Genomic DNA, 25,211 nt, shown 5'->3' on the forward strand with positions numbered 1-25,211 from the left:
CAACTGAAAAATTTGGGCCCAAGGACTCTTGCACTGTCAACCAATGCAGCTCAGTGAACAGGTGTAGCGTGCACAGACGAGGAGTACTCATAACAGCCAGCGCTGCTGCATTTTAAACCAGCTGCTCTTTAAGGGCAGCCCCATGTGAAGCTCATTGAAGTAATCCATTTGGGAGCTATCAAATGAGTGACAGTGGGCAGAGCCTCTTGGTCCAGGGATTGGGTGCAACACTGAGAAAACATCCATGGCATCACTTGGCTAGCCATAAGTAGAAACATAAAGCTGGGTATCATCAGCATACTGTTATTTCACCCCATGCCATTAGGTGACTCACGCAGCAGCTTCATATAAAAGTTAAACTGGAATAGAGACAGAGCTGAGCCACACAGAACCCAGCAAAACAGGAGCTGTGGGCTGGACCTCCCCCCCACATCAACGCCATCTGGAACCAGTCCGAGAGGAAGGAAGAGAACCAACATAACACTGTGCTGCCCATTCCCAACCCCAAAGTTGATCGAGAAGGCTACCATGATTAATTGTACTGAAAGCCACTGAGATGTTAAGAAGAGCAAGGATGGGTATATCACCCCAATCCTGCTCCTGCCAGAGGTCATCTACAAGCACAATCAATGCAGTTTTGATGTCTTGGCCCAGGACTCAGACTCTGCTCTGAAGAAGTTGCTCCAACTGAATCAGTGGAATGTCAGCCTCAGGAGACACCAAGCCAGGAATCACCTGAAGCTGATCTAACATAGGCACCCTCAGAACAGCTGGAGCAGTCAGATATATGAGGTATGGCCTCCAAGCCTTCAGACTCAGCAAGTACAATGGAGAGCTGAGCAAAGATGCTCAACTATCCTAATTAAAGATAGCTGGTTGCAGCTTGATTTAAGAGGCAGTCCTGATCCATGTTCCTCTGTTGGAAACAACCGTCTGATCTCCTGCTCTGGTGTGTCATTCCTGTGAATTCTGCTCGTGTAAAAAACCCTGACACTCTGACCTCTGGACTAGCTGACAAACCTGACCTGGCTCTCTGAATTGTGGACTGGATTTTGACCTCTCTTCTGTGTGTTCCTGTTGAAAGTAAAACTACCCAGGCAAGCTTTCTTTCCCAGAGACTTCTTTGATTTACCTTCCTGAAACAAGGACATTCCGTCCTGTGCCCAAGTCTGAATCCCAACTGAAAGGGGTCCAGATAATATGCTTTCCCCAGAATTCTATGGAGCTGCTGTGTCTCTACAAACTTCCCTAAAAAGGGAGGGTTGGATACTGGATGAAAGTTGTCCAGCAAGGTTGGATTTAGTGATGGCTTATTGAGGAGTGGGTGAACCACCGCCTTTTAAGGGACAATGGAACCATCCCGTCTCTCAAAGAATTCACCCTTACCAGAACCCAACCATGTCACCTTCCAGGATATGGATCTGGTATACAGGTGACTGAGCTAGTACAGGTAGACCTTGGTTAACATCCATTCATTCAGCGACCAAAGTTATGAAGGCACTGAATGAGAATTACAGCTGGTCCTCAAAGTTGTGCCTGTTGTAGTGTTCTGCAGTCATGCGATCGCCATTTGCAACCTTCACTGCTGGCTTCTGACAAGCAGTCAACGAGGAAGCTAGCAGGTTGCAAACGATCATGTGATGTGCCTAACGACTGTGTGGGATTCACCTAATGACAGCAACTGGAAGTGCCATTGTAAATTGGCGTGGTCATATGACATCATGCTTTACATGCTTTCCTGGTCCCAATTACCGTTGTTAACTGAGGACTACTTGCAACTGAATTATGATCCACACACTAGGAGCCACATTGTGATGGTGTCTAGTTTTTAAAAAAATTCTGGCATATCCACCAAAACAGAACAGCTTGAGACACTTTTGTCTTATTCAGTGCTTGCTTACTACAATAATACATCACACCCAGAAAAATATACTGCAAGTCAAAACATCTGCACAATTTAATACATGGTGAATTCGTGCTTATTACTTCCACCAGAAAGTTTGTTGCTCAAAATAATGGCCCAAAGAGTGTCATAGCTGTGACTTTAATAAGAGTAACAGGAGATCAGGAGACTGGAAATACCAGTTACGTTGTTTTGAAAAGAAGAAACAGGTTATGTAGATATGGCTAAAAGGGAAAAGGTGGCACTATGTTAACTGAGCCAGGTCAAAAATTATGGTTTGTTGTTCACATAAATTCAGTAATCCAGAACTAGAAAGCTTTGATCTTAATTCCACTGATGGCCTTCTATTGGAAGGAATTGACTTTTTTCTTATCTTCTGTTCCATAGATACCGACAGCTGTAATAACTGCTGCAATGATAATTCTATTACAAGACAGATGCCGGGAGAATCGCAAATGTTACAACTCAGTCATAAAGCTACAGCTTTGAAGATGAAATTTTGCTTTTCTGTTAAGATGTGTTACTACAGAACACAGATCTTTGAATTCTTTCAAAGATAGTTACTTAAATAAGTTCATACCACTGCAGACTTACTTACATAAAGTGTGCCCTCTCGTGGTGAAATTATTAGCAAAACATTTCTATTCTACATGTATTGCAATGCAAGCATGCTGTTTAAAGATTAGAAACATTCTGAATATGCTTAACACTATCATGCATTTCCATGATATATTTTATTATGCCATCAGACAAGCTCTTCATATCTGAAAGTGTATCAAGCATTAAACAAGTTTAATGTTTTGAGCAAAATTCAGTATGGGGGACCTGTGACCCTCCAGCAACTGCTGTAATTTCTAGTTGAGTACTATCTGGAGACCATGTTCCTCAACACTGCATCCATCAACTGAATGTAAACCAACTAAACCCCACAAATTCCAAACCAGTAGCTCAAGAATATACTTTTTTTTGGGGGGGGGGAATGCTCTGTACAAGACAAACCTGTTAGCAATTATCCATTTCACACATTGCGTTCTACTGCAATAGGATACGCTTGCCGTGTTGGGGAAACTTGGTTTACTTTATTAAGCCATGGATAAATGATGACTGGGGATATATGATCCAATCATGTACACACGTATTATACGATATAATTTATATTGATTACAGAAAGAATAGATGGAAAGTGTTGTACTAGTATCTGTACTATATGAGGTATGAGTGTTCCATTAAATAAAGTACAATTGTTATTAAAAATTGGAGTGGAGACAACAGCCAATGAAAGAATCCATAAATGAAGAAGATATGTTAGGCTCAGTAGTTCTATCCTCTTCTTAACTTTACATCTATCTTTACCTTAAGAGTCCGACATCTACGGAAACAGCAAAAGGACAAAACCCTCCTATGTCCCTCTAAACAAACTATAGTTGATGTCACATCTAACAGTCTCTGTGCATCTGAGGACTTCCACTGGCAATCAAGGTTGTCTCTAAGACAGTGGAGTAGAATGGCTTTTTGCCTCAAGACATGAGGAAAGGAATAATATAGAAATTTATTTCCAGGGTAGGGCCCCATACTTAAGTTCTGATACCTCGTTTTAATGAAAAGATTAATAGTTGACCAAAAAAAAAAAAAAGATGCAGCAGAAAGGGCTAGATGGACAAATAATTTGATCTGATGTAAGCTTTGGTTTTCAGACTGCCACAGTAAATTGCCAGCATCTTCCAGCTAAATTCATATGAGAGCTTGGTTAGGAAAATTGCTGGACCCAGGAATATTTGTTTAGAGCAAAGTGTGCAGCTTGAGACTTCAGGACTAAATATGATCTCCAAAAACTTACCACCATAGAGTAACTTCTAATGTGACACAAGGGTAAAACAAATGATAGGTGTTTCTTATGGTAATATTTAAAACTCAGTGCAATGATAAATCTATTAAAATATCATTTAGTTTACATTAGCTCTCCAGCAAAAATCCAGATAAATTGATTTGAGAAAATGTAAAATGTTCACATCTAGGAAGGAGGCCTTCACTGTAATATTGTTTTTGGCAATATTACATTTCCAGAAATGGAATCCTAAATGCAAATTATTTGGACTGGGGGAGGGGGGAAGCTGAGTAAGATGGTCTCAGCTTTAATACTGTAGTCTGAATTTCTATTATCAGGATAAAATGACTTTGAATTGTTGCTCACAAAGAAGTTTAATTTATTTATTACCTGTGCACAAGAGAAATAACTACCAATAAAAACCCAAAAGATATACAGTATTTTTACATGGTGGTTAAAAGTAATTAGACTATCACATGACAGTGTCAGTGAAAATATGCGTCAATTACAAATCATAATGCAAGTTAGAATCTCAAGGGGATAAAGCTGAGGAGCTTTAGCCAAAAGCAGTCTCAGATCAAATATGCTCCTCCAATCTGCACAAAGATGAAAGTAATTACAATCTATCCTTGTGAATATTGAGACAATGTTACAATATATTTCTGTACAATTATCAAGATCAGATCAGCAATCTCAGTATTTTAAAAGACTCTGCCAAAGCACTTCTGCCAAGAGATGCTTGCTAAAGATGCTGTAGGATTCTATTACACTGGAGATGTCTTGCACATTTCATTTATTCTGGGCTTTGAGATATTTTATATTATTGCAATGAAAAATCTGCTTGGAAAAAACCTTTTCCCGAATGTATATACTTTGTAGAGATAAAAGAGCAAGAATAATAGCTAAATCAAGTGGTATAAATCTTGCAGCATTTTGCTAGTAAGAGAGACATGCCAAGTCACAATAAGCAATATGTACCCACAAATCATAGCTTCAATTAGTTTCCTCTTTAATTTGTATTCTACATAAATTACTATCAAAGGCTAATGTTTAAAGAAGCAACTAAATTGGACAGTTGAAGGTCAGATAAAACCTGGTCACCCAACTGTGGAAATGGATTTCCTTTTTTTAAAAAAATCACAATCAATGCAAAATGAAGAAGTGTTTGATGCATGCAACAACCAAGTGAAAAGCATTGATTCCCACTGTTTGAAGAAAACTACTGCACTCCACCTTAATGCATCAGACTGGGTTTAGTTAGAACAAGACAATTCCCAAGAGTCAGAATGAAATAAAGCTGGTAATTTTAAAGATTTAAGAGCTGTTATCAAAAATAAATTACATTTTTCAAGTTTCAGAAACGTTGCTATGATGGCTGGGAACCCAGTAGCCTTTCAATGGCTGCATTGATGTCACCTCCTGTTGCTATTAGAGCTTGCAAGTTAGCTTCACGGTTCAAGAAGCCCATTGCACTGAGCTGCTCCAGTTGTTGCTGAAATCTGATTTCTGGATTTTGTAGTTGCTAAACAGAGAAAAATGAAAACTTCTAATATTTTTATTGTGTTCCATTCATATGCAGTTGAAAAAAAAAATAATCAAAAATTATTTTCAATCACTCTTTTGTAACCAACGTATTCTACTATTTCTCAAAACACTTTAATGATGAAGCATAGTATCAATTAAGATGAATGTTAAATCACAGATTCAAAAAGTTTCCATCCAGAGAACATGGAAACACTGATAATATTTCCCATTCAAAGCCCATAAAGAACTCGCACTGTGTAAGTTCTAGAGCTGATTTTTTTTAATCTACCAGATTCCAGTTATACTTCTGGCCTGATGTACATACCTTAACGTATGTGGCTGATCTTTTTTTTTTTTTTAATGTGTGATACGGAAGCTTAGTCCAAGAAAGATAACATTTACAAGTTATATTGGATCAGTCTATCCAATATAACTTGTAAATAATGTTATCTTTCTTGGACTTTCTTGAACATCATGCTAAACCAAGAATGAATAAATTACAGCTTAAACATAAAGACACAACTACAGATAATCCTCAAGTTACGACCATTCATTCAGTGATCGAAGTTACGATGGTGCTGAACAAAGGAATTTACGACTGGTCCTCGAAGTTACAGCCGTTGCAGTGCCCCCATGGCCATATGAAAAAAAATCAAGCACTTGGCAACCAGCTTGCACTTACGACCCGTTGCAGAGTCCTGTGGTCACGTGATCGCCATTTGTGACCTTCCCTGCCAGCTTCCCACAAGCAAAGTCAATGGGGAAACTGGCAGGGAAGGTCACAAATCGCTTGGGTAAGTTTTCCCCACCCCGGCCTTTCTTTGCTTGCATGCACCATGCCCTCCTTCCTCCTTTCGCTTGCAGGTACCCCACGCCCTTTTTCCTTGGCCTCCCTGAGCTTGCATGCACTCACCCCTTGCCCTCTTTCCCTGGCCTCCCTGCACTCACTCACACGCACCCACACCCTCTTTCCCCGCCCTCCCTGCACTTGCACACATGTACCCACTCTGTGTCCTCTTTCCCTGGCCTTCCTGAGCTCATGCTGTACCGCAGCACCCCCCTACCCCAACTCATGTGCGGCCTGTGCTGGGCCTCCCCCCCACCTGCAGCACCCTGCATTCTTTGCCTGGGACTCCCTCTGCTTCCTGCTTAACCAGCCATGTGTCTGGGGTTATGACAACAACTAGGACTGCCTAAATTGCAGTTGCTAATGATGTGGTCATGTGACATAGCACTTTATGGCCACATCGCTTAGTGACGGCAATTCCAGTCCCAACTGCAGTCTGGTACCAATTGCAGTCGTAACTTGAGGACTACCTGTATTACTTTGTTTCAGTGGTTAGGAGGAAAAGCCAGTCATCTCATCCAAGGAAAAATATTAGTCTGGAAAATACTCTAAGTCTCTGAATACATACATAATGGCTCAATTGAACATTTAAACAAAATCTTGAGCAATGGGCCTGTACGCAGCTCAATGATTTGGGAAACAAAGTTGTACCACCATAATTTTGAACCATTTATACTAACAGTTTGTAATGGCGATACTCTTTGCTTCTGTAATTCCTCTCTAAGTCAGAGTATGGTCAACTACTATTTTACCTGAGCATTTGCTCCAGCAAGTGCCTGTAACATCTGTTGAACAAATTGCTGGTGCCCAGTTTCACCAGTTCCTGAAGCTGGATTTGTATTTTCATTTGCAACAGAAGTGGGCACTGTTGTTCCAGTAGGAATACCAGTATTGCCTAATCCAGCACTTCCTAAACCAGAATTTCCTAGTCCAGCTATACCAGTATTAAATCTGCATGAAAAGAAACATGGAAATAAATTATTTATACAGTGAACACTAAGAATCATACATAGAAATGCAAACAGCCAAAATATATTCAAGATGGACATTAAAGCATATGGGGAAAATCCCAAACCATACAAATAAAATTCTTGCCAAAACCTACCCAGGTATAAGACCCGGAGCTTCCGTTGCTAGAGTCTGTAAACCTTGCTGAATCTGTAGCAAAGCCTGCATTGCTCTAGGATTTGACATTGCAGATAAAGTGTCTGGGTTCTGCATCTGTGAGGAGAAATGAAGAAATGTTCATTTTAGAATGACTGTGTTGCCTCCCATTTCCCCCCACAATACTGTAAATAAATATCCAACCTTTTCATTTCGAGGGAGAAAGGGGAAGTGGAGAAACTTCTTCTGTTCTGTAACTGCTACAGCTCTCCAAGCTCAGAAGCTTTGTGAAGAAATATTATTGAGCTTTCAATAATGAGAGCACATGTTATTTATGTCGCTCCGTGAAGGGAGGGAAGGAAAGAGAAGGACATGGTGCGGACTTCTGGGGAAGAAATGGCAGACTGAAGATGGCCCCATGAAAAGCGGAACTGATGAGCATGGCAGAGTGAAGAGGTGGCAAATAGACTGGCTCTCTGATAATGCAAGACAGCAGTCTCTGGCGGTTTAGAACCCTGGGAGACGAGGGGATAGCCATCTTGATCAAACCACAGTCGGCGCCGTTGAAAGGACGCTGGGTTTGCATCCTTCCTTTTCTAATCACTTTTGGAAATGGCTTGTTAACTGCCTTTCAGCTATTAGGATCCTTTGGATCAACAAGTTTCGCAGCACCAGGTGAGTTTCCTTCAATCCTTAGCTAAAGAAGTTTTAAATACAAGTTTAAAGAATTTTTTAAAAAATGGGGGGAATAAAGAGCAAAAGGGTGATTAAAACAGATTTTAGATAGTTACAAATGGACTAAGGGTTCAGATAAATTTGAAATAAGATTTTGGAATTAATTATAAATAATCCTTCCTGTGGAAAAATGCTTTTGTTTTGAATTTAAAAAAAAAAACATAATAAGACAAGACTAAGCATTGGACACTAGAGGAAACTAGAAAATGAAAAGAAATCAAGTTCTAGGTCATTATTTGAAGGGACTAAAGATCAAGATTGTTAAAAGGAATATAAAGTTCATTTATTTGATCAAGGTTAAAATAGATACGTTATCTCTGGTACCTTTAACAGACTTTTACTGACATTAGGACTGAAGCAACGAGGTTTTAAGGATTTGTTTATAGATAAGAGATGGGAAGAAGAGATCATTTGTTGTATTTTAAGAGAAGGTGATAAGTTACTAAAATTGTTTATACTTGTAATGAAGGGGAAAGTCATTTTTTTCTTTTTCTTTACTATGTTATTTTTTCTTTTTCTTTCTTTTCTGTACCTTCTATTTTTTCTTTTTATTATTTTCTTTTTTTTAGTTTGTATTAGTTTTTGTTGTTGTAATTTTTAATAAAATTACTATAAAAAAAGGAAAGAGAAGTACATGGTGTGTTCGAAAAAGTTATGCTACTGTTAAGAAAAATATACATTTTTGGCAATAAACACATATACACATAAAGGAGGAACAAATATTTCATCATGCAAACTGTACCACTAAAATACAGTAACATTCTTCAAGAATGGGCAACTGTTTGAGAGCTTGAGGGCTACACTGGATGTAGCGATGATGTAAGGAGAGGCAATTATTTCCTTTGTTTTAGGGAAAGACTTTTTAAAGCTATAGGTAAGCCTACCATTGGACTTACACTACAGTTTTTGTACATTTTGTGCCTGAAACTAGTGAAAACTATTTCTAAGAATTTTCAGCACTACAAGTCAGAAGACTTTCTAAAGGACTCACAAAGAAACAGCTTGTAAGCATATATAAGATGCCTATCCCTGTACTACAGGAAAGTTCAAAAGGATGAATTACCATTTTTCTTAATATCAGAGATGTTCAGATTCTAGATCAACCATCTAGGTAACAAGTTTCATCCAAACAAATAATATAAAACTTTTTAATATAATTATGTGCAGTGCTAATCTCTTTTTTTGACTTACTTGTTGAAGGAAAGTTGGAATTTGTTGTCTCATTTGTTCTTGAAGCTGAGGGTTCCCAGCAAACAAAGGGTTATTAAGCATCATCTACAGGAGTAAACAGACATTTTACCTTCATAAAACCAAAACATAAAACTCAGGTAAACTTCCACTTAGTAAGCATATGCTGAAGCCATACCATCTTTCATGTATGTTGAACTCTCTCCTTACTTGGCACATGAGACAAAACGCAGAGACAGATATGCAAAGCAATATGTACATATTATAGATAATGGCTGAGTTCATCATGCTAATATGATTTGCTTGCCTTTAGTGCAGTGTGTGAATCCAGCCTCTATGGCTTCTAAAACCTAGTTAATGGATTGGTATTCTATATAAATCTGACCACTATGGTTTGTTCAAACAATAATTAAAATAAATCACAGCTCAGTATGATGTATACAGGTAGCTCTTGCTTAATGACCACAATTGGGACTGGACTTTTGGTTGCTAAGTGATGCAGTTGTCAAATGAATCTGACCTGATTTTATAACCTTCTTTGTGGTGGCCGTTAAGTGAACCATGTGGTCATTAAGTGAACCACGTGATTGTTAAGTAAACCAGGTGGTTTCCCATTGATTTTGCTTGCCAGAAGCCAGCTGGGAAGGTCTAAAACAGGGGTCACAAGACTGCGGGGAACATGTGACAGTCGTAAGTGCAAGGACTGGCCCCAAGTTGGTTTGTCCAGTGCTGTTGTTAAGTCCAAACCATTGCTAAATGAATGGTCATTAAGCAAGGACTACCTGTAACTCAAATAACTGACAGCCTAGCAGGTAGGAATAAAGCTTCTGTATTCTTATTTCTTAATCCAGCCCAGACCTCTAGCTTCCATAGGCTATTATACATACTTATAATCTCATCTTTCAAACTACCACACCTTCTTTCACCATTCTCCACTGTGTCCTTCAACCTATTACTTAGCTCAATTTCTTTTTATCCCTTCACTGAGTATAAATGCTTATACATTTCCACCCTATTTTTTCCACTCGCACATCCTTTTCCCTACCCACTATATTCAAGCCAACTTTGATGTCATCCTTTCCAATTTTTAAGTCTTTATCCTACTGAGAAATGTGTTGAGAAAACAGGTTGTCTTTTTCCCAGTGGTGAAATTCAATCTGCATACGCTCAGAGACGTTGTTACTACTAGTAGTATGTGCATACAATGCAAATTGATAAAACATTATACACAGCCTAAGAAAAAGAAGGGATTTCCTAGCCTCCTCTAAATTAACCCCCCCTCCCCAAATATGCCTGGTTCCTTGGGTTTTGAAAAAACATACTGTAAAAATCACAGAATTAATAGCACCAATAATTAGGCCTGCTCTAACTTCTCAGACATTTAATTCAGGCAGTTCAGGTTTTTGTTAGCACAGTATTTGTTATAGTGTTTATTAAAGCAGCATTTATAAAATAACAAGTAGTATAGCTAAAAGGAAGCACTTGGCACTGGAGAAGACAGCAGCAACGGTGCATTTGAATTTCATTGGAAGTCTTGAAAGGTCTTTGAATCTTTGAAAGGTCAAAAATAAATAAAAACAGTTTTAAAAAGTGACTGCAGTTGGAAACAACGAAATCAAAATGGTCGTTACAATTTTTGTAGAATTCGGGAGAGAATATTGGGTATCTGGGATTGTGTTGGCATGACAACCTGGAGAACACCATAAGGAACCGAGTGGCAATAATTCGTATCTAAATGAAATGTCATATAATAGCTTAGTAGATGTCCAGGCCATACGTTTTACCAGCTGCTGGAAAGACCACAGGTGAATTCCAATTCAGCAAGGATTTTAGTCAAGGGCTCACCTGGGCTGCAAGATCAGGATTCTGGCTCAACGACTGCATCATGCTTCTCATGTAAGGAGCAGACAACATGTTCTGCATCAACTGCGGGTTTTCTGTAATCTGCTGCAACAAGCTCTGCATGCCGGGTGTGTTGAACATGCCAGCTTGAAAGGAGGAAGACAAACTTTCAGCAACACAGTGCTATGACATCATCTCTCTCTGACTTATATGGCTATCCATCTATCCAACCAGTGAAACAGCTTTCTTCATCCATGACCAAAAAAACATGTAACTCAACAGTGGAAGTAAAATAAAGAGATATCACGTCGCTTTACAACAGACGACAGCCAGTACATAATCCACAATCCAAATTCATTTAACCCCCGGCTGAAGTGAGAACGGGAGGAACACGCATGCCCTTTCTGGATAGGCATTTCAAGAAGACCAAGCAAGCTGCTGCAGGAGGAACATACCTCCAAGCCCAGGTCCCAGGTTTGGCACCGCCGAGCTTTGCCCTGGGCCTCCGGTGCCGCTGCTTCCAACGCTGCCGCCTCCTCCGCTATCTCCACTGTTGCTGCTGCTGTTGTTGGGAGAGCCCTGCGTGGCAGTCTGAGGAGCCCACGGATTTGGCAAAGGATCTCGGTTTTCTGTGCGAGATGGCTGGCTGTCCCCACCTGATGATGAATTGCTTACTAACGAAGCAAATGGGTTGCCCCCAAACTATAAAAGAAGCCAGTGAACAAACAGATTTACCCAGCAGCGACAAATCCAACTGCAAAACCAACTGCGCTGGAAACAGAATGGCCCGCCGAACACCAGAAAGTTACGTTTTGCTTCCAGAACTACACCGACCCAGTTGTTCTGGGGATGGCCTAGTCCTCATCGACCTGCTCAGAACTATTATGTAACAGTTTGAATTGGGAATGGGCCAGATGAGAACTCATCAGAAGAGAGCTGAAGATTTTTCGCTTTGTTGGAAAACTTCTGTGAGCGACATTTATCTCATATACTGAAAGCAAACAACCGAGTACAAAAAACCTCCTCGTAGTTAAAACCAGGGGTAGCAGAGCCAGGCCCATGAGGTGCCAATATGGCTATGATTCCCCACCCCAAGGAAATGTCCATGGACCCCTGAAGTTTAAAGAAAAAATATTATTTAATTCAGGACGGCAAACATATCACAAGATCACCAAATCTCATGATTTCATTGTTCTCGAGTCATTCAAGACAAAAATGGTACATTATGTGCATTTCTGATGTTTTTATATAATTACATACAATCCTAAGGGTGAGCTTGCTGAAAACGCACAATATACCTGCAAATTTTAAGTGTTTACTTTTTCATTCCTGCACTATTTTGCCTGACTGCACAATAAATACTGCCCCCAAAAGTTTTGGTTAAGCAAAATCTTCATCTGAACAAAATGTTTGAGCAATAATATGAAATAACTTTATAAATTTTTAAAGGATTTAAGACAAGAGTTTTGATTTTAAATTAAGCAGCATATTATGTTCAACAATCATCATGTCATCAACGGAAAAAAAATTACACACATGCTAAACATTCATGGCTAAACATTTCTCCTTTTAGGTACCATTTGGCTTCTGCCAAAAAGATTCTTGAAGACTGCAGCATCACACGCTAGGTAATTATTTGTGTCATGACACCATCACAGCAGGCTTTCTATTTCCTCATTCTATAGCTAGCAGGATATGTATCCTGAAATGCTAGAAAGCAAGACAAAAACTCTCAGATTTGGCCCCTATCAAATGAAATGAAAGCGAAGGATGAAGTTAGACAGTTTACTTCAGCTTAATCATAGTTCTAGGACTACTCACCTGCTCCTGTGCTGCATTCAGCATTGGCTCCTGTATATCTGTATACATCCGTCGCAAAGCATTATAGCCACCAGGTATACTTTCAAGATTACTCAAGGCACGATCCTGATTTCTCATCATTTCTTGCATCATTGCAGGATTCCTAGCAAGTTCCAAAGTCTAAAAAATAAAATAAGCTGTACTAGAAGAGTACAACTCCACCAACAAATATATAGATCAGGAGCCAAAGACCACCTTCATGTTTATTCAAAAGCTTACAAAGGTAGAATAGCTTTGTAATTAAGATTCACTGCGAGAGCCTGCTGGGGAGGCTAAGAAAGAAGCAGGAGAAATTCTAGACAGAAACATCTGACAAATAGGGGAGTGGGGGTTTGGTACCTCATCTCATAAATGGCAGCTCAGTCTGAATTGCAAAACACCTAGGAAGATGGAAAATGTACAAAGAGACTTCACCTTAATGTACTCAGTAATAAAAGAAGGCCAAAGGGTCCTTTTCCAGTTTTCAAGACTCTATACTTTAACCCCAATTCTTGCATTAAAACTCCTCCTTGAAGTCTGTGTGATTCTTGCTTTCTTAACTGTGGCCTGCTGTAAGGGGTTTGACATTCTTCTTGCACTCCAACTATAGCAAAATGTTGCTGATAGCCATATAATATGGGAGGAACTCTTATTGGAGAACACTTCATCCAAAGCAACTAAATACAGGGTGATTCAGGACCAGTAAAAGGAAGCACTTCATCACACAATTCATAATTAAAACATGGAAATAGAAGATGATGCCACCTGTTTAGATGGTTCCAAAACAGAACTGGACAAATGTACAGATAGTCCTTGTTTAGCAACTCAGTCAGAGGCCACTCGCAGTTATGACAATTATGAAAAAGTAACTCTGCAACTAATGCCCACATTTACGACCTTTGCAGCATCTCTTTCTCAGTCATGTGCTTGCCATTACAGATAGTCTTTGACCTACGACTGTTTGTTCAGCAACTGTTCAAAGTTATAATGGCACTGAATGAATGGTAGTTATGACCAATCCTCAGAGTTCGGGCCATCCCAGCACCCCCACGGTCACGTGACCACCATTTGCAACCTTCCCTGCTGGTTTCCCCAAAAGGTCAATGGGGAAGCTGGCAGGGAAGGTTGCAAGTCACTGGGGTAAGTCTCCCCCACGCATGCTCCCTCCCCCAGCCCCTCTGCGCTCACGCTATGCCAGCCCCTTGTGCACCTCATGCACCCTCCCTGACCCACACCCCCATGCAACCTCCCAGAGCAGTGCAGCACCTGTTGCGCACCCTCCCCAACCTGTGTGACACCACTTGCACTTGAGGGGTACAACTCTGTAACACCTCTTGCACCCTCCCCAAACCACCAGGTGCCTCTTGCAAACCCCCGGATACCCTCAAGCCGCACAGTGCCTCTTGTGCACCGACCCTCCCCGACCCATGTGCCATCTCCCCCGCACACTCACTGACACCCCCCCGCACCCCCCTCACTCCATCTCCCACCTGGCAGCAGCCACTGACCTGCTTGCCAGCCTGGGACTTGCAACTTTCTCCCGGCTTCTGTCCTAACAGTCAGGAATCACGCTGAGGCGAGGAGTAGGTCTCTAGTGTTTATTACTGCTACATAAAACAGAATCCTAACAAACTGAAGAAGCGTGGGAAAAACCCAGACAGATAAACCCCAAAAGTCAAGGCGGGTCTGTTCTGTGTCTCTTTAAATGGCTGCTTAATTCCTCAGTACTATGCATGCGTTTCCACCCTGGATAGAGGCCCCCTCCTGCTCGCCATCAGTACTCATGACAGCTTCTCCACTGACTCTGGTTGTAGGAAGCCGATCAGAAGTTGCCTCACCTGACAACCATGGGCTTCGGTTAACAATGTCAACTGGGATTGCAGGGATTGCCATCGCTAAGCAATGTGGTCGCGCTTTACAATTGCATTGCTTAGTGATGGAAATTCTGGTCCCACTTGCTGTCGTTAAGTCAAGGACTATACGTCAGTTATTATGCATTGTCCTGTGCCTGACCTGTTCTACTCCCCTTGCAGAGCAGAGAGATTCCTTAAATAAGTTATTTCTTTCTGAGCTGCTTTTCTCTGTAGCGTCGCGCATCTCTAAAAACTGCTAACTGCAAGTTAACAAGCTCAGCTCTGTAACCTTAATTAGTCCATCAGAGTTCTCTGGCTGGCTTGCAGCTGCTGCCTGAAACTGACAAGACCCTAATCAGTTTCACACTAAAGGCTTTTGTTTGCCTCCAAAGCAAACAGGTGCACATTCCTTTTGATGTGTATTCCCCATTGTGTGCCTTACTCTCTTGTAATCCCATCCTCTCCAATGAATGTAAATACAAACATTAATTCTCATTAATTATCCCAGCACTGCAGTGAGCATTCCAAAAGAGTCAGGAAAAAGGACTATAAGATTTGCCCTTTTATCCAGCTTCCTTGTGAGCTGCGTTCCGGAAACCTTCCCCATTTGGGCTCACCTGGCTGTTTGAGGTCATATCCTTCTAATGCTGTAAAGCTAGGGAAAACTGAAGTAAAATCATGAGCTCAGTCACAGTCACATGATTTTCACGTAGCAACCGCTTTGCTTAACGACCAAGTTGCCAGTCCCAACTGCAGTTGCTAAATAAGGATTACCTGTATAAGAACTTGGCTATCAATAGCTATATACTACTTTCCCGAATCACAACATACTTTAAATAGCAAAGAGAGCTACTGCTCTTCTATCCATGTCTGTGAGCTTCCTGGATCCATCTGGTTGGCTATAGTGTGACAAAGGATGCTGGACTAGATAGCTATTAGCCTAATCGAGAACAGCTCTTCTTGTGTTCTTATCTCTGGATTCAGCTAATAACAGCATGCATTACTGTATTCTTAAATATGTAGATTAGTAAAACTGCAATGGCTAGCCCAATACTTTATTGATTAGACATGATAAATGACTGAATTGTGCTGCATCTGAACATGTATGAAATATAAGATATTCTGTCACTGAGACTGTATTCTGAGCTTCCAAGGGTAATCCATGTAACCTGCAATCAAACCTTCTCAAATGGAAGAACCTGAAAAGACTTTGAAATGTTGGGAGTAATTGCAGACAGTTGACAATATTAAGTTAGTTGGACCCAAGGCATGAATTTGTACAGATGAACTTTATGGATTCACCTGTACAAATATAAGACAGTGACAAAATTAATACATGTAAATATCCAATTCCTGTTTAATTATTAAATGAAACATACACTTGCTATTAATATTAGGTTATATATTAATCATAGGCCATTCATTTACTGTATATAGTGACGAAGTCATGATCTAATACCTCCTTTACAGATCAAATATTAACCTACCTGTCTCATAATGTCAGGGTTATTAAGCATATGACTGATTTCTGGATTTCTCTGTATCAGTTGCTGCATTTGAGGATTGGCCATAATTAATTGTCGCATTAGGTCTGGATTTGAAAGCATGCTTTGAACAAAGGGATTCTCCATAATCTGAACCATCATTTCCGGATTGGACATGAGCTGTCGTTGCATTTGACTTTGTAATTCTGAAAAGTTTGAGGTACTCAGACCTAAGCTACTCAGACTTGCAAGTCCTCCAAGACCACCTTTGAGAAACAAACAAAAAATTATTATTTCAGGATTTATTTCTGTATCACTTTTTATTTGAACAAGTTTCTTTAGCTGATGGAAGTTTCATGTGATTAAGTTTCTTCTTTTCATATTTTGATTAGAACACTTTCTTTGTTAGCTGTCTGGTTTTGTTTTGTGCTGTTTTTCTAGTTAATTGTATCTAATACTTTTTGAATAATGCCACTGTCATTTGTACTGAAGCATGTAAAAGAAAAAAATTCTAAAAGTCTGATGATGGTATGTGATTCAGCAACATTGCTGACATTGTTAAAACTAATTGTCTCTTAGGCTGAAAACCAGTTTGTGCCTGTAAGGTCCTTCCTCTTTTGCAAGATAACTAAAAAGTTACAGTATTCCTTAAGATATTGCTTCCTCTTACCTGAATTAGAAATAATGGTTTATTCTACAGGATAGAAAAGCAGAATTATATTATTGTTTGTTACAGAGAATACAAATATAGCAGGAATAACAGAAACCTGGTAGAATGGGGACCATTTTTTGTTTATTTATATAGCTGCCCATCTCATAACAATAACTCTGGGTGGCATACAAGAATTAAAACCAGCCAGTACAATTAAATCATCCATCCAATTAACAAATGTCTGAGGTAAAAAAATTTTTTTACAGAAAAACAATAATAAAACTAATCAACCAGAACAGCTTGCTTTAATCTCCAGCTCAAATGCCTGGGAGAAAATGTGTGAGATATAGTCAATCTTAGACTTAAACTATATAAAAAGGATAGGAAAGGCTGCACTGTGGAAGATATTGTTCTTTATATTGAGGGTAGTATAAAATATAATATACTAGAAAACACTGGAAGACCAGATTCCTCTACCGAATCACTATGGGAGGCAATATTTGGTCACAAATGTAAGTTAGATCTAGGGATTGCTGAGGGCAATTTTAAGATGTTGAAAGAAATCAGTGACACAAAAGAGATGTTCTTGTAACAGGAGACTTCAATTACTCTGAGACAGATTGGGTACATTTACAGTATATCTCCATCTCCCACTTGTAAACACACAATTCACTTGATTGACTATTGTGAAAAACAAAATGCTGGACTAAGACTGGCTTTGCATGATCCAGCACGGCTGTTCCTATGTTCAGAGTTTCCTAGTATGAATGCAATGTTATATCTTGTTTTAAAATCCAGGAGTGAAGTGCAAAGCTGGCATACAAGGAAGAGTAAGGCAAGGAGAGAGCATGCAGACATATGAAGCTTTGCTAGGTTTCTGAATCTGAACTGAGCCTACAAAGTTTTATTACTGGTTTCTGTTAGAAAACAAAAACACTTTTCAGCTCATATAGTGTATAAAAGTTGTATTAAAAAGATGCAAATGATAGAACTTTATTTGTTATACATCATTTTTGAAACTCCTCCTATTTACAGATTTACAGAGAGTCAGTATCTTAAATGCAGTTCAATACTCTGAAACAATTCTGTCAACCACTAAAGTACAAACATGCATACATTATGGTCATTTTTAAAGTATATTCAAAACCCATTTAACTAAAGATTTGCAGCGTATGCCTGCTGAAGTCTTTAAAAAGTAGGCTTTTAATGGAGCTTCATCTCCATTTATACAGTTCTTACTTCTATTTCCCTTATTCACCAGCTTCTTTTTATTGCTTCAGAATCACTCACAATATTTTGGACGGAGTTCCTCTGAACTCCTATTCATCTCACTTACGTTACTGTATATTTTAAGATTTGGGTGTGTGAATTATTTTCCATAGAACCATCACACCAACCATACTTAGGAATTATGAAAAATAAACCATTCAAGCAAAGTTTTGTGAAATCTGAACCTCTGACTTCTTAATTTTTTGATATTTGGAATATCTTTATCATTGCTGGTTAGACTCTAGACTATATCTTTAAAATTATAAATATCTGTGAGGAGAGGTGGTCCCTTTCAATTGTTTTTCCTTTTCTGAGAGTTGCTGTAACAACTTAGTAAATAAGGTAGTCCTCACTTAACAACAGTAATTGGGACCAGCTCTGTTGCTAAGTGATGCGGTTGTAAACCACGATGTCATGTGACCATGCTGACTTATGATGGCAGTTACAGCAGTCCCAGTTGCTATTGTTAGGCAAATTCCATGTGGTTGCAGCGTCCCGTGGTCACGTGATCGCCATTTGCAACCCGCCAGCTTCCCCACTGACTTTGCTTGTCAGACGTCAGTAGAGAAGGTTGCAAATGGTGATCACGTGACTGTGCAACGCTGTAACGTAATTGCAAGCTGGTTGCCAAGTGCTTGAATCATGATCGTGTGACTGAGGGGATGCTGTGACCACTGCAACTACGAGGACCCACTGTAAGTCCCCCTCATTCAGCGCCATCGTAACTTTGAATGGTCGCTGAATGAGTGGTCGTTCAGCAAGGACTACCTGTCAATTTTTAGTGAACAGGATTCAATTTCCTTTTTTAAAACCCAAAATCTGAATTTCTCTGATCCCATGACATACTCAGATTTCAGGATGACTACATAAAAAGGAGAAAGAAGGATCATAGTGACAGTTCTTGGCCCTAATCTATTTAAATTCAGTTTTATATCCATATAGTATTCCTGTGTGTACAACCTGTGTAATGAGGAATTTTGGATTGGTATTTTCAAATATCACAAGAATTCCCAATGCACATACACTTGTAAGATCACAGTTACCATGTAGCCATCTAAATGCATCAATATATTTTCCTATATTTATGTGCATTCATTTACTATAAATATAGAAAGAGAACATGGTATATCTAGCAATGGACAGTAAAAATCATAGGAAATTAGAGCTTATTTAGAGAACATCCTTCTTACTCTAAGAGTATTCCACAAATATTTCTACAATTAATTATTGATTATGGAAAGCAAAAAAGTCTAACAACCAAAACCTAAGGAAAACAAACAACACTTTCATTAAACATACATGAACCTAAACTACAGTATGTAAACAGTCCAGTTCCAGCAGAACAAGTATATTTCAATTATTCATAAGATTTAAAGGTATTTCACTAATAAAGGGCCTTACCCAAACCAAATGGGCTGGTATTTGTTGGATTTGTAGAGGTACTACTGGATGATGCCGTTGTGGTAGCAGCACTCCCTGCAGTGTTTGTTTGCTGAGCTGAAGTATCATGTGATCTATGAAATATTAAACAAAATATTTCCACAATGAATAAATTTTGTCCACAATAAGGAACAGAAAGATGCTTGAAAGCAGCAGTTCAGTTTTTATTTGTAAGTCATCTAATGTGAGTGTAGATCTTATAGACATGATAAAAATATATGATTAACTTTTTCTTATCCAAAATAATTATGGATGGATTTAAAGAGTTCTTTTAACAACATGCCAGCCCTCAACTGGTGAGTGAGTAGTATCCACATATTCCAATGTAAACAGGCTGCATTACAATTTAGTTTCTTCTTTTAACAAAAGAGGAAAATGAAGATAAAACCAAATGGAAATTAAGATGGCCACATGCAGTGAGAAATGACCTCCTTTACTAATAGAAGAGAATATATGTAGCTCAGGGTTGACCTGTGGAGTCCTTGGTGCTGTCTGAGCTTGGTTGTTTGCTTGCAGATGTTTCATTATCTGATGTTACCTAGTCTGGTAATGAAACGTTTGCAAGCAAACAACCAAGCTCAGAGAGCACCAAGGACTCCACACCTCCTTTACCTTCAATCATTGCATAGGGACAAGAAGTCTAAAGTAAAACAACTCCTTTGCGTCTAAACTGAGTAAAAAGATAAAATCACACAGCTATTGTATAAAGAGTTCACACAAGTTCACACTGTTATAGTTTTGGATGAGAGAATTTTGGATGTAGAAATATGAAAAAACTACATGGGACATACTGACCAAGGTCAGGAAACATTGTGCATGCAGAATAAATGACCACAGCTACGAACTGGAATCATTATCCCTACAGCAGGGAAAGCCAGTCTATGATAATCCATATAATACTGAGCAGCACTTTTCAGCATCCCTAGGAAGCACTGCAAATGGTGAATAATGTTTTGAGTTGTAGTTCTGCAACATTTGGAGTGCCGTAGGTTGCCTATAGCATAATACACTGACAACAAAAGAAAAAAATGAAAGCAAGAGCACTAAGGCTCTGGGTCAACTCTATCAAAGTTATATAATCACTAGTGTTTCATAAACTAGTTACAAAATCATAATTTTGTTCTGCTAAAAATTATACACTAAAAAGTTTCACTTCCCTCATTACTATCTTGCCAAGACTTTTTAAAAACTACAGTACTGGCTACTTAGAAAGTATTTAACTTAACTATCAATTTAAGAGATATGAAGTTGATTATTATTCGATTTATATCCTATTTTCTATCCAGAGGCCATTTAAAATGGATACACATCACAACTATATTGTTATAAGAAATCCAGATCAATTTAACGGTTTGCATACTTTTCCAACACATATTATTGCACCATGAATCAGTGTAATACATAGTATTCTCTAAGTTAGTATTTTCCCTGTCTGACTCTGAATTAATTGCATTTAAGGTATCTGTAACATACTTAAAACATTAATGCTGTTGCAATATCTATTCAACTGATCAAATAGAAAAGATACAAAACTAACTAGTAGTTATTGTTTGATGAAAAAGGATTAGAACTCCTAGAATTGCCATAACATGATGCAAGAGAATGAACAAATTGCTATCTTTGTTCAGCCTGTTCAGAAAAATATTCCAGAAGGATTCTTGCTCCTGGGGCTTATTGTGAAAAGCAAATATTCTCAGAACTGACAGAACTCAGCATGTCTTTCCATTCGATTTTATTAGATCACCTTTTAAAAACAACTGAGGGTTCCCCCCCTCCCAAATTAAGCAATATCCAGCATGAAAATGCTTTTGTGGTAGAAAGGTACTTTCTTTCAAGCAACGTGAAAAAGCTGATGAGATAAAATTCGTAATTCAATAGCATGGAAGCCAATTTAAACGTGTGAGAAGATCCACAATATGTAATTTCTTAATTGAATACTAGCTTGACTTGATTACTTTGTTATTTTATAATTCTTCAGAAAGTCTCAGGACTTCATTTCTTGTGAATCAGTTCTTCAGACTCTCCTCTTGAAAAAATTCTCTAGCGATGGATAATTTACTATTATTTTTATTTTCTGAAGACCCAAGAAAATAATAATCCAAAAATAATCTCAAATGCCTCTTTGAAAAACAGTATTACTGATTAGGATGCACAGAAAGCATACAGGTAGTTCTCACTTAGTGACCGCTCATTCAGCAACTGTTCAAAGTCACAACAGCGCTGAATGAGGACACTTATGGCCAGACCACAAAGTTGTGGCCATCACAGCATCCCCATGGTCACGTGATCGCAATTTGGGTGCTTGGCAACCAGCACACAATTATGACAGTTGCAGCATCCTGCAATCAAGTGATCCCCATCTGCAACCTTCATTGTGCCTTCTGACAAGCAAAGTCAAAGGGGAAGCTGGCAGGAAGTCACGGTCATATAATGTAACGCTTAACAACCACACACAATTTGCTCAACAACAGCAACTGGAACTGCTGTTGCAAGTTGGCACGGTCACGTGATTTTTTGCTTTACGACCATGGGGCTTAGTGATGTGGTCCCAATTACAGTCATTAACTGAATTCTGCCTGTACTTACTAACAGATACATGGAAAATGTCTTAACGCTCTACATTATGTTGAAAAAAGGAAGAATACCTGAATGGAAATAATGAATTTCTTGGCAACATATACAATTCCATTTAATTAAATGTGGCAAAATATTCTTATACTGTTTGTAAAACTTAACATACCTTGATCACCTAGATGATCTAGTTACAATTTTATGTTTGTATTTTATTTTATTTGAAACACAAACTATTTTACTAACTTGCAGAAATGTGGTGTCTGACTGTAATCAACAATAACTTGAGGGGAAATTTTGAGAGAGTTTCTTAGTGACAAGAATTGCAAGTTCACTTATAACACTGAACATAAATACTTGGGATAAGTATATTTGTTCCTGCTAGCAAAAAGAAAAAGAAAATCAATCCTATAAGCCTGAAGTCTCTTTCTCCTTATAAAATAAGACCTTAGTAGGTAGCTGAAGAAGAGCCAAACACTATCTCCTTAAGGATACCTGGAAAAGCCTAAGTTTATAAATACAATAACAGAATGTACAGGATACAGCTATTTGTCCTCATCTTCTCTAAAAAAGCTGTTTCTTGTTCTATTTACAACTAACATGAAACAAAATTCTCATGTTGAAGCAATTTAAGATTCATCAAGGTGAAATAAAACTATTAGCAAATGCTTACACAAGCCAGCCTACCTGTTTTGTGTCTTGATGACAAGGTGAACAGTAAGTCCATCATGAATCCCATGCTGGGTCAATGTATCTTGATCTTTTAAGATTTTTCCAGCAAATATCAACACAAGTTGGTCAGAGTGAGCCTTAAAGCGCTTGGAGATTTCTTCCTTAAACTAAAACAGGGGGAAACACAGTTTAGGTTATGCACTGTTTTGCTCAATTAATTTATAAGGTGCTCTCATGTTTAGTAAAACATTACCATACATTTATATCAAATACAGACATCTGGCCCATTCAGATGCCGAACATTTTATAAAGCAATTTTTTTATACAATCCGCACATTTTCAATTAATGCAGATGAACATTACATAAACTAGGTTTGTGGAAAAGTTACACTGGAGATAGAGAAGGGCATCTGAGTATTTAGAGCATTGTTTTGCAGACTTAAGTGATCAGGTCTACAGGCCACACTGAACTGCACCTGTGGTTTGCTTTGCTTTAGTGTGGTACACAAAACTGAGCTATGGATAACATTGTGGTTAAGACAGAAAACTTTAAGTGTAACTATTTACTAGTTTTAGATTTCACCTACTTTTAACTATAGTCCATCTTATTATCCAAACAAAGCTAGCATACAATTTAGCAGCCATTAGTTCGGTAGGAAAATGAGTTAGGGTACAGGGAAAGCCACAAGATCAAGTCACTTTTGCTGTTCTGATGCTTTGATTTCATCCTCTGCAAGTCTGTGGGATCGGTGAACAGAGAATCTTGCAAAGTCCCTCCAATGCTACAAAAAATCCAGAAATTGCCAAATGCCCTGCCATTACTGAGGTTACTGATCTAAAAGGGAAAACATGTCATGCAAATGTGTCTATTGTCTCAACTTTAAGCAGCCCTTCAAAATGCCAAATTGCTCTTCAGCCTTAAAAATGATGAAGTGGCCCTATCTATTTGCTCACCAGAATGTTGAAGGGCCGTGTCCTCTTAAAAAATTACCATTGCAATTTCAGATACTTCCCATTTCATTTGGGTATGCATGTGCATGCACAGACTATATTCAGCAGCAATCATGGTTAAGTGTTTTCCAAGTGTGTGTGCTCTGATAACATTTGGTGGTCCTTGAAATGGCTATGTCAAATGTTGAAGATACAGCCTTTGACACTCTAAGCAAAAGTTGGAGAGGTTATGCTTTGGATAGCTGTGGCAATTGTAATACTAAAGGGCTCATACATATTCCTTATAGAAATATTACCATCTATTAATCTATTGGAAAGCAGAATATTATAATAGAGACAGCCATAATTTTGCAATTAGGAGAATCAATTGCATGACTTACTACTAGATTTAGAATTTATTTTTTCTTTAATTTTCTTTAATTTTTTAAAAATCATCCTATAAGCTAAAGCAATAAGAGAAATACCCTAAGCAGACACTCCAAAGTCCGATTCAGTACTCATTTATTATAATGCAGAATTATTATAGGAATAATTGCAGAATTCTCCTTTTAACACTGCATTTCTTTTATTTCTAACACAAAGAATACACAATCTTGACCTCACTGTGAACAATATATGGCAGAGGTTCTGGTCTCAAACCTCAAAAACAAAACAGAGTTTGCTTGTTAAAAATGAATAGTATAGCCAAGGTATACTCAAGCTTAATGGAGCTACAAAGAAGGGGAAACAACCTATTTTATCAGGAATCAGATACACACACAAAAGAAAAGAAAACCAAAGGAAAGGAAAAGGAAGGAATAACCTCAACATTAGAAAATGATTTGTTTGTATTCTATATTTGGACTTTTTGATGTTATCTCACTGACTGGAAAGCAACTCCCACAATTATTATGTCTTTACTAATATGGAATTTTTTTTTTTGAAAATGTTACAGTATTCATTAAAGTCTAGCATTAAATGGTAATAGATTTATAATATACTTCATATAAAAATAAATGGCAATATCCAATTATTTAATCAAGTCAACCTGATGAACATTTACATGAAGCAACTTCAAACTAGCCTGAGGTTCCCAATTAAAAGAGCATGGATTTGAAACTTTGGCCTGTTCTATGCATTTGTTTGCCACTTAGTGACTAGAAGTAAGAATTACTTGAATATTGACAACTCTTCAGTTTTCATGAAGTCAGGATAAACTCTTATCAATGGAATCTGCTGACACTTTCAATTGAAAATAATTAAATGGCAAGTAAAAAAATAATAATGGCATCCATCATATGTCAACAATCCTCTAGTCCTTACCTGGGGTCAACAAAGGCAGTCATCAGCAATATCCATAAATTTGTCTTGAAACTATCTGCCCAGCTTTCTATTAGAAAGAGAACCACTATATCCTTCACCAAATTCTGCAAACACAACACACTTTAGATAAATCTCACTTGATAGGAATTGGACCAAAGAGTGGAAAACTTGCAGTCCTTAATCTAATTTCAAAAACTTTCTGAGAGCAAA

The 25,211-nt window shown here is 38.4% G+C and overlaps 1 protein-coding gene across 2 annotated transcripts in view; it reads right to left on the minus strand.

Moving 5' to 3' along the window:
• Positions 1-4,083: 4,083 nt before the first annotated feature.
• Positions 4,084-25,211, minus strand: part of UBQLN1 (ubiquilin 1) — a 28,098-nt gene continuing 6,970 nt past the window's right edge. The window contains exons 2-11 of one of the 2 annotated variants that reach the window (XM_063295183.1): positions 22,764-22,915; positions 19,467-19,579; positions 16,148-16,410; positions 12,790-12,948; positions 11,424-11,670; positions 10,972-11,114; positions 9,130-9,213; positions 7,205-7,320; positions 6,852-7,050; positions 4,084-5,250 (exon numbers count right to left, since the gene is read on the minus strand). In XM_063295183.1, the coding sequence (XP_063151253.1) occupies positions 5,095-5,250; positions 6,852-7,050; positions 7,205-7,320; positions 9,130-9,213; positions 10,972-11,114; positions 11,424-11,670; positions 12,790-12,948; positions 16,148-16,410; positions 19,467-19,579; positions 22,764-22,915 (1,632 nt within the window). In that variant the 3' untranslated portion in view covers positions 4,084-5,094. The remainder of the gene's footprint in view (positions 5,251-6,851; positions 7,051-7,204; positions 7,321-9,129; positions 9,214-10,971; positions 11,115-11,423; positions 11,671-12,789; positions 12,949-16,147; positions 16,411-19,466; positions 19,580-22,763; positions 22,916-25,211) is intronic. The other variant, XM_063295184.1, reaches the window with a different exon arrangement.

The sequence above is a fragment of the Candoia aspera genome, chromosome 2, assembly GCF_035149785.1.
Source record: "Candoia aspera isolate rCanAsp1 chromosome 2, rCanAsp1.hap2, whole genome shotgun sequence".
NCBI lineage: Eukaryota > Metazoa > Chordata > Lepidosauria > Squamata > Boidae > Candoia > Candoia aspera.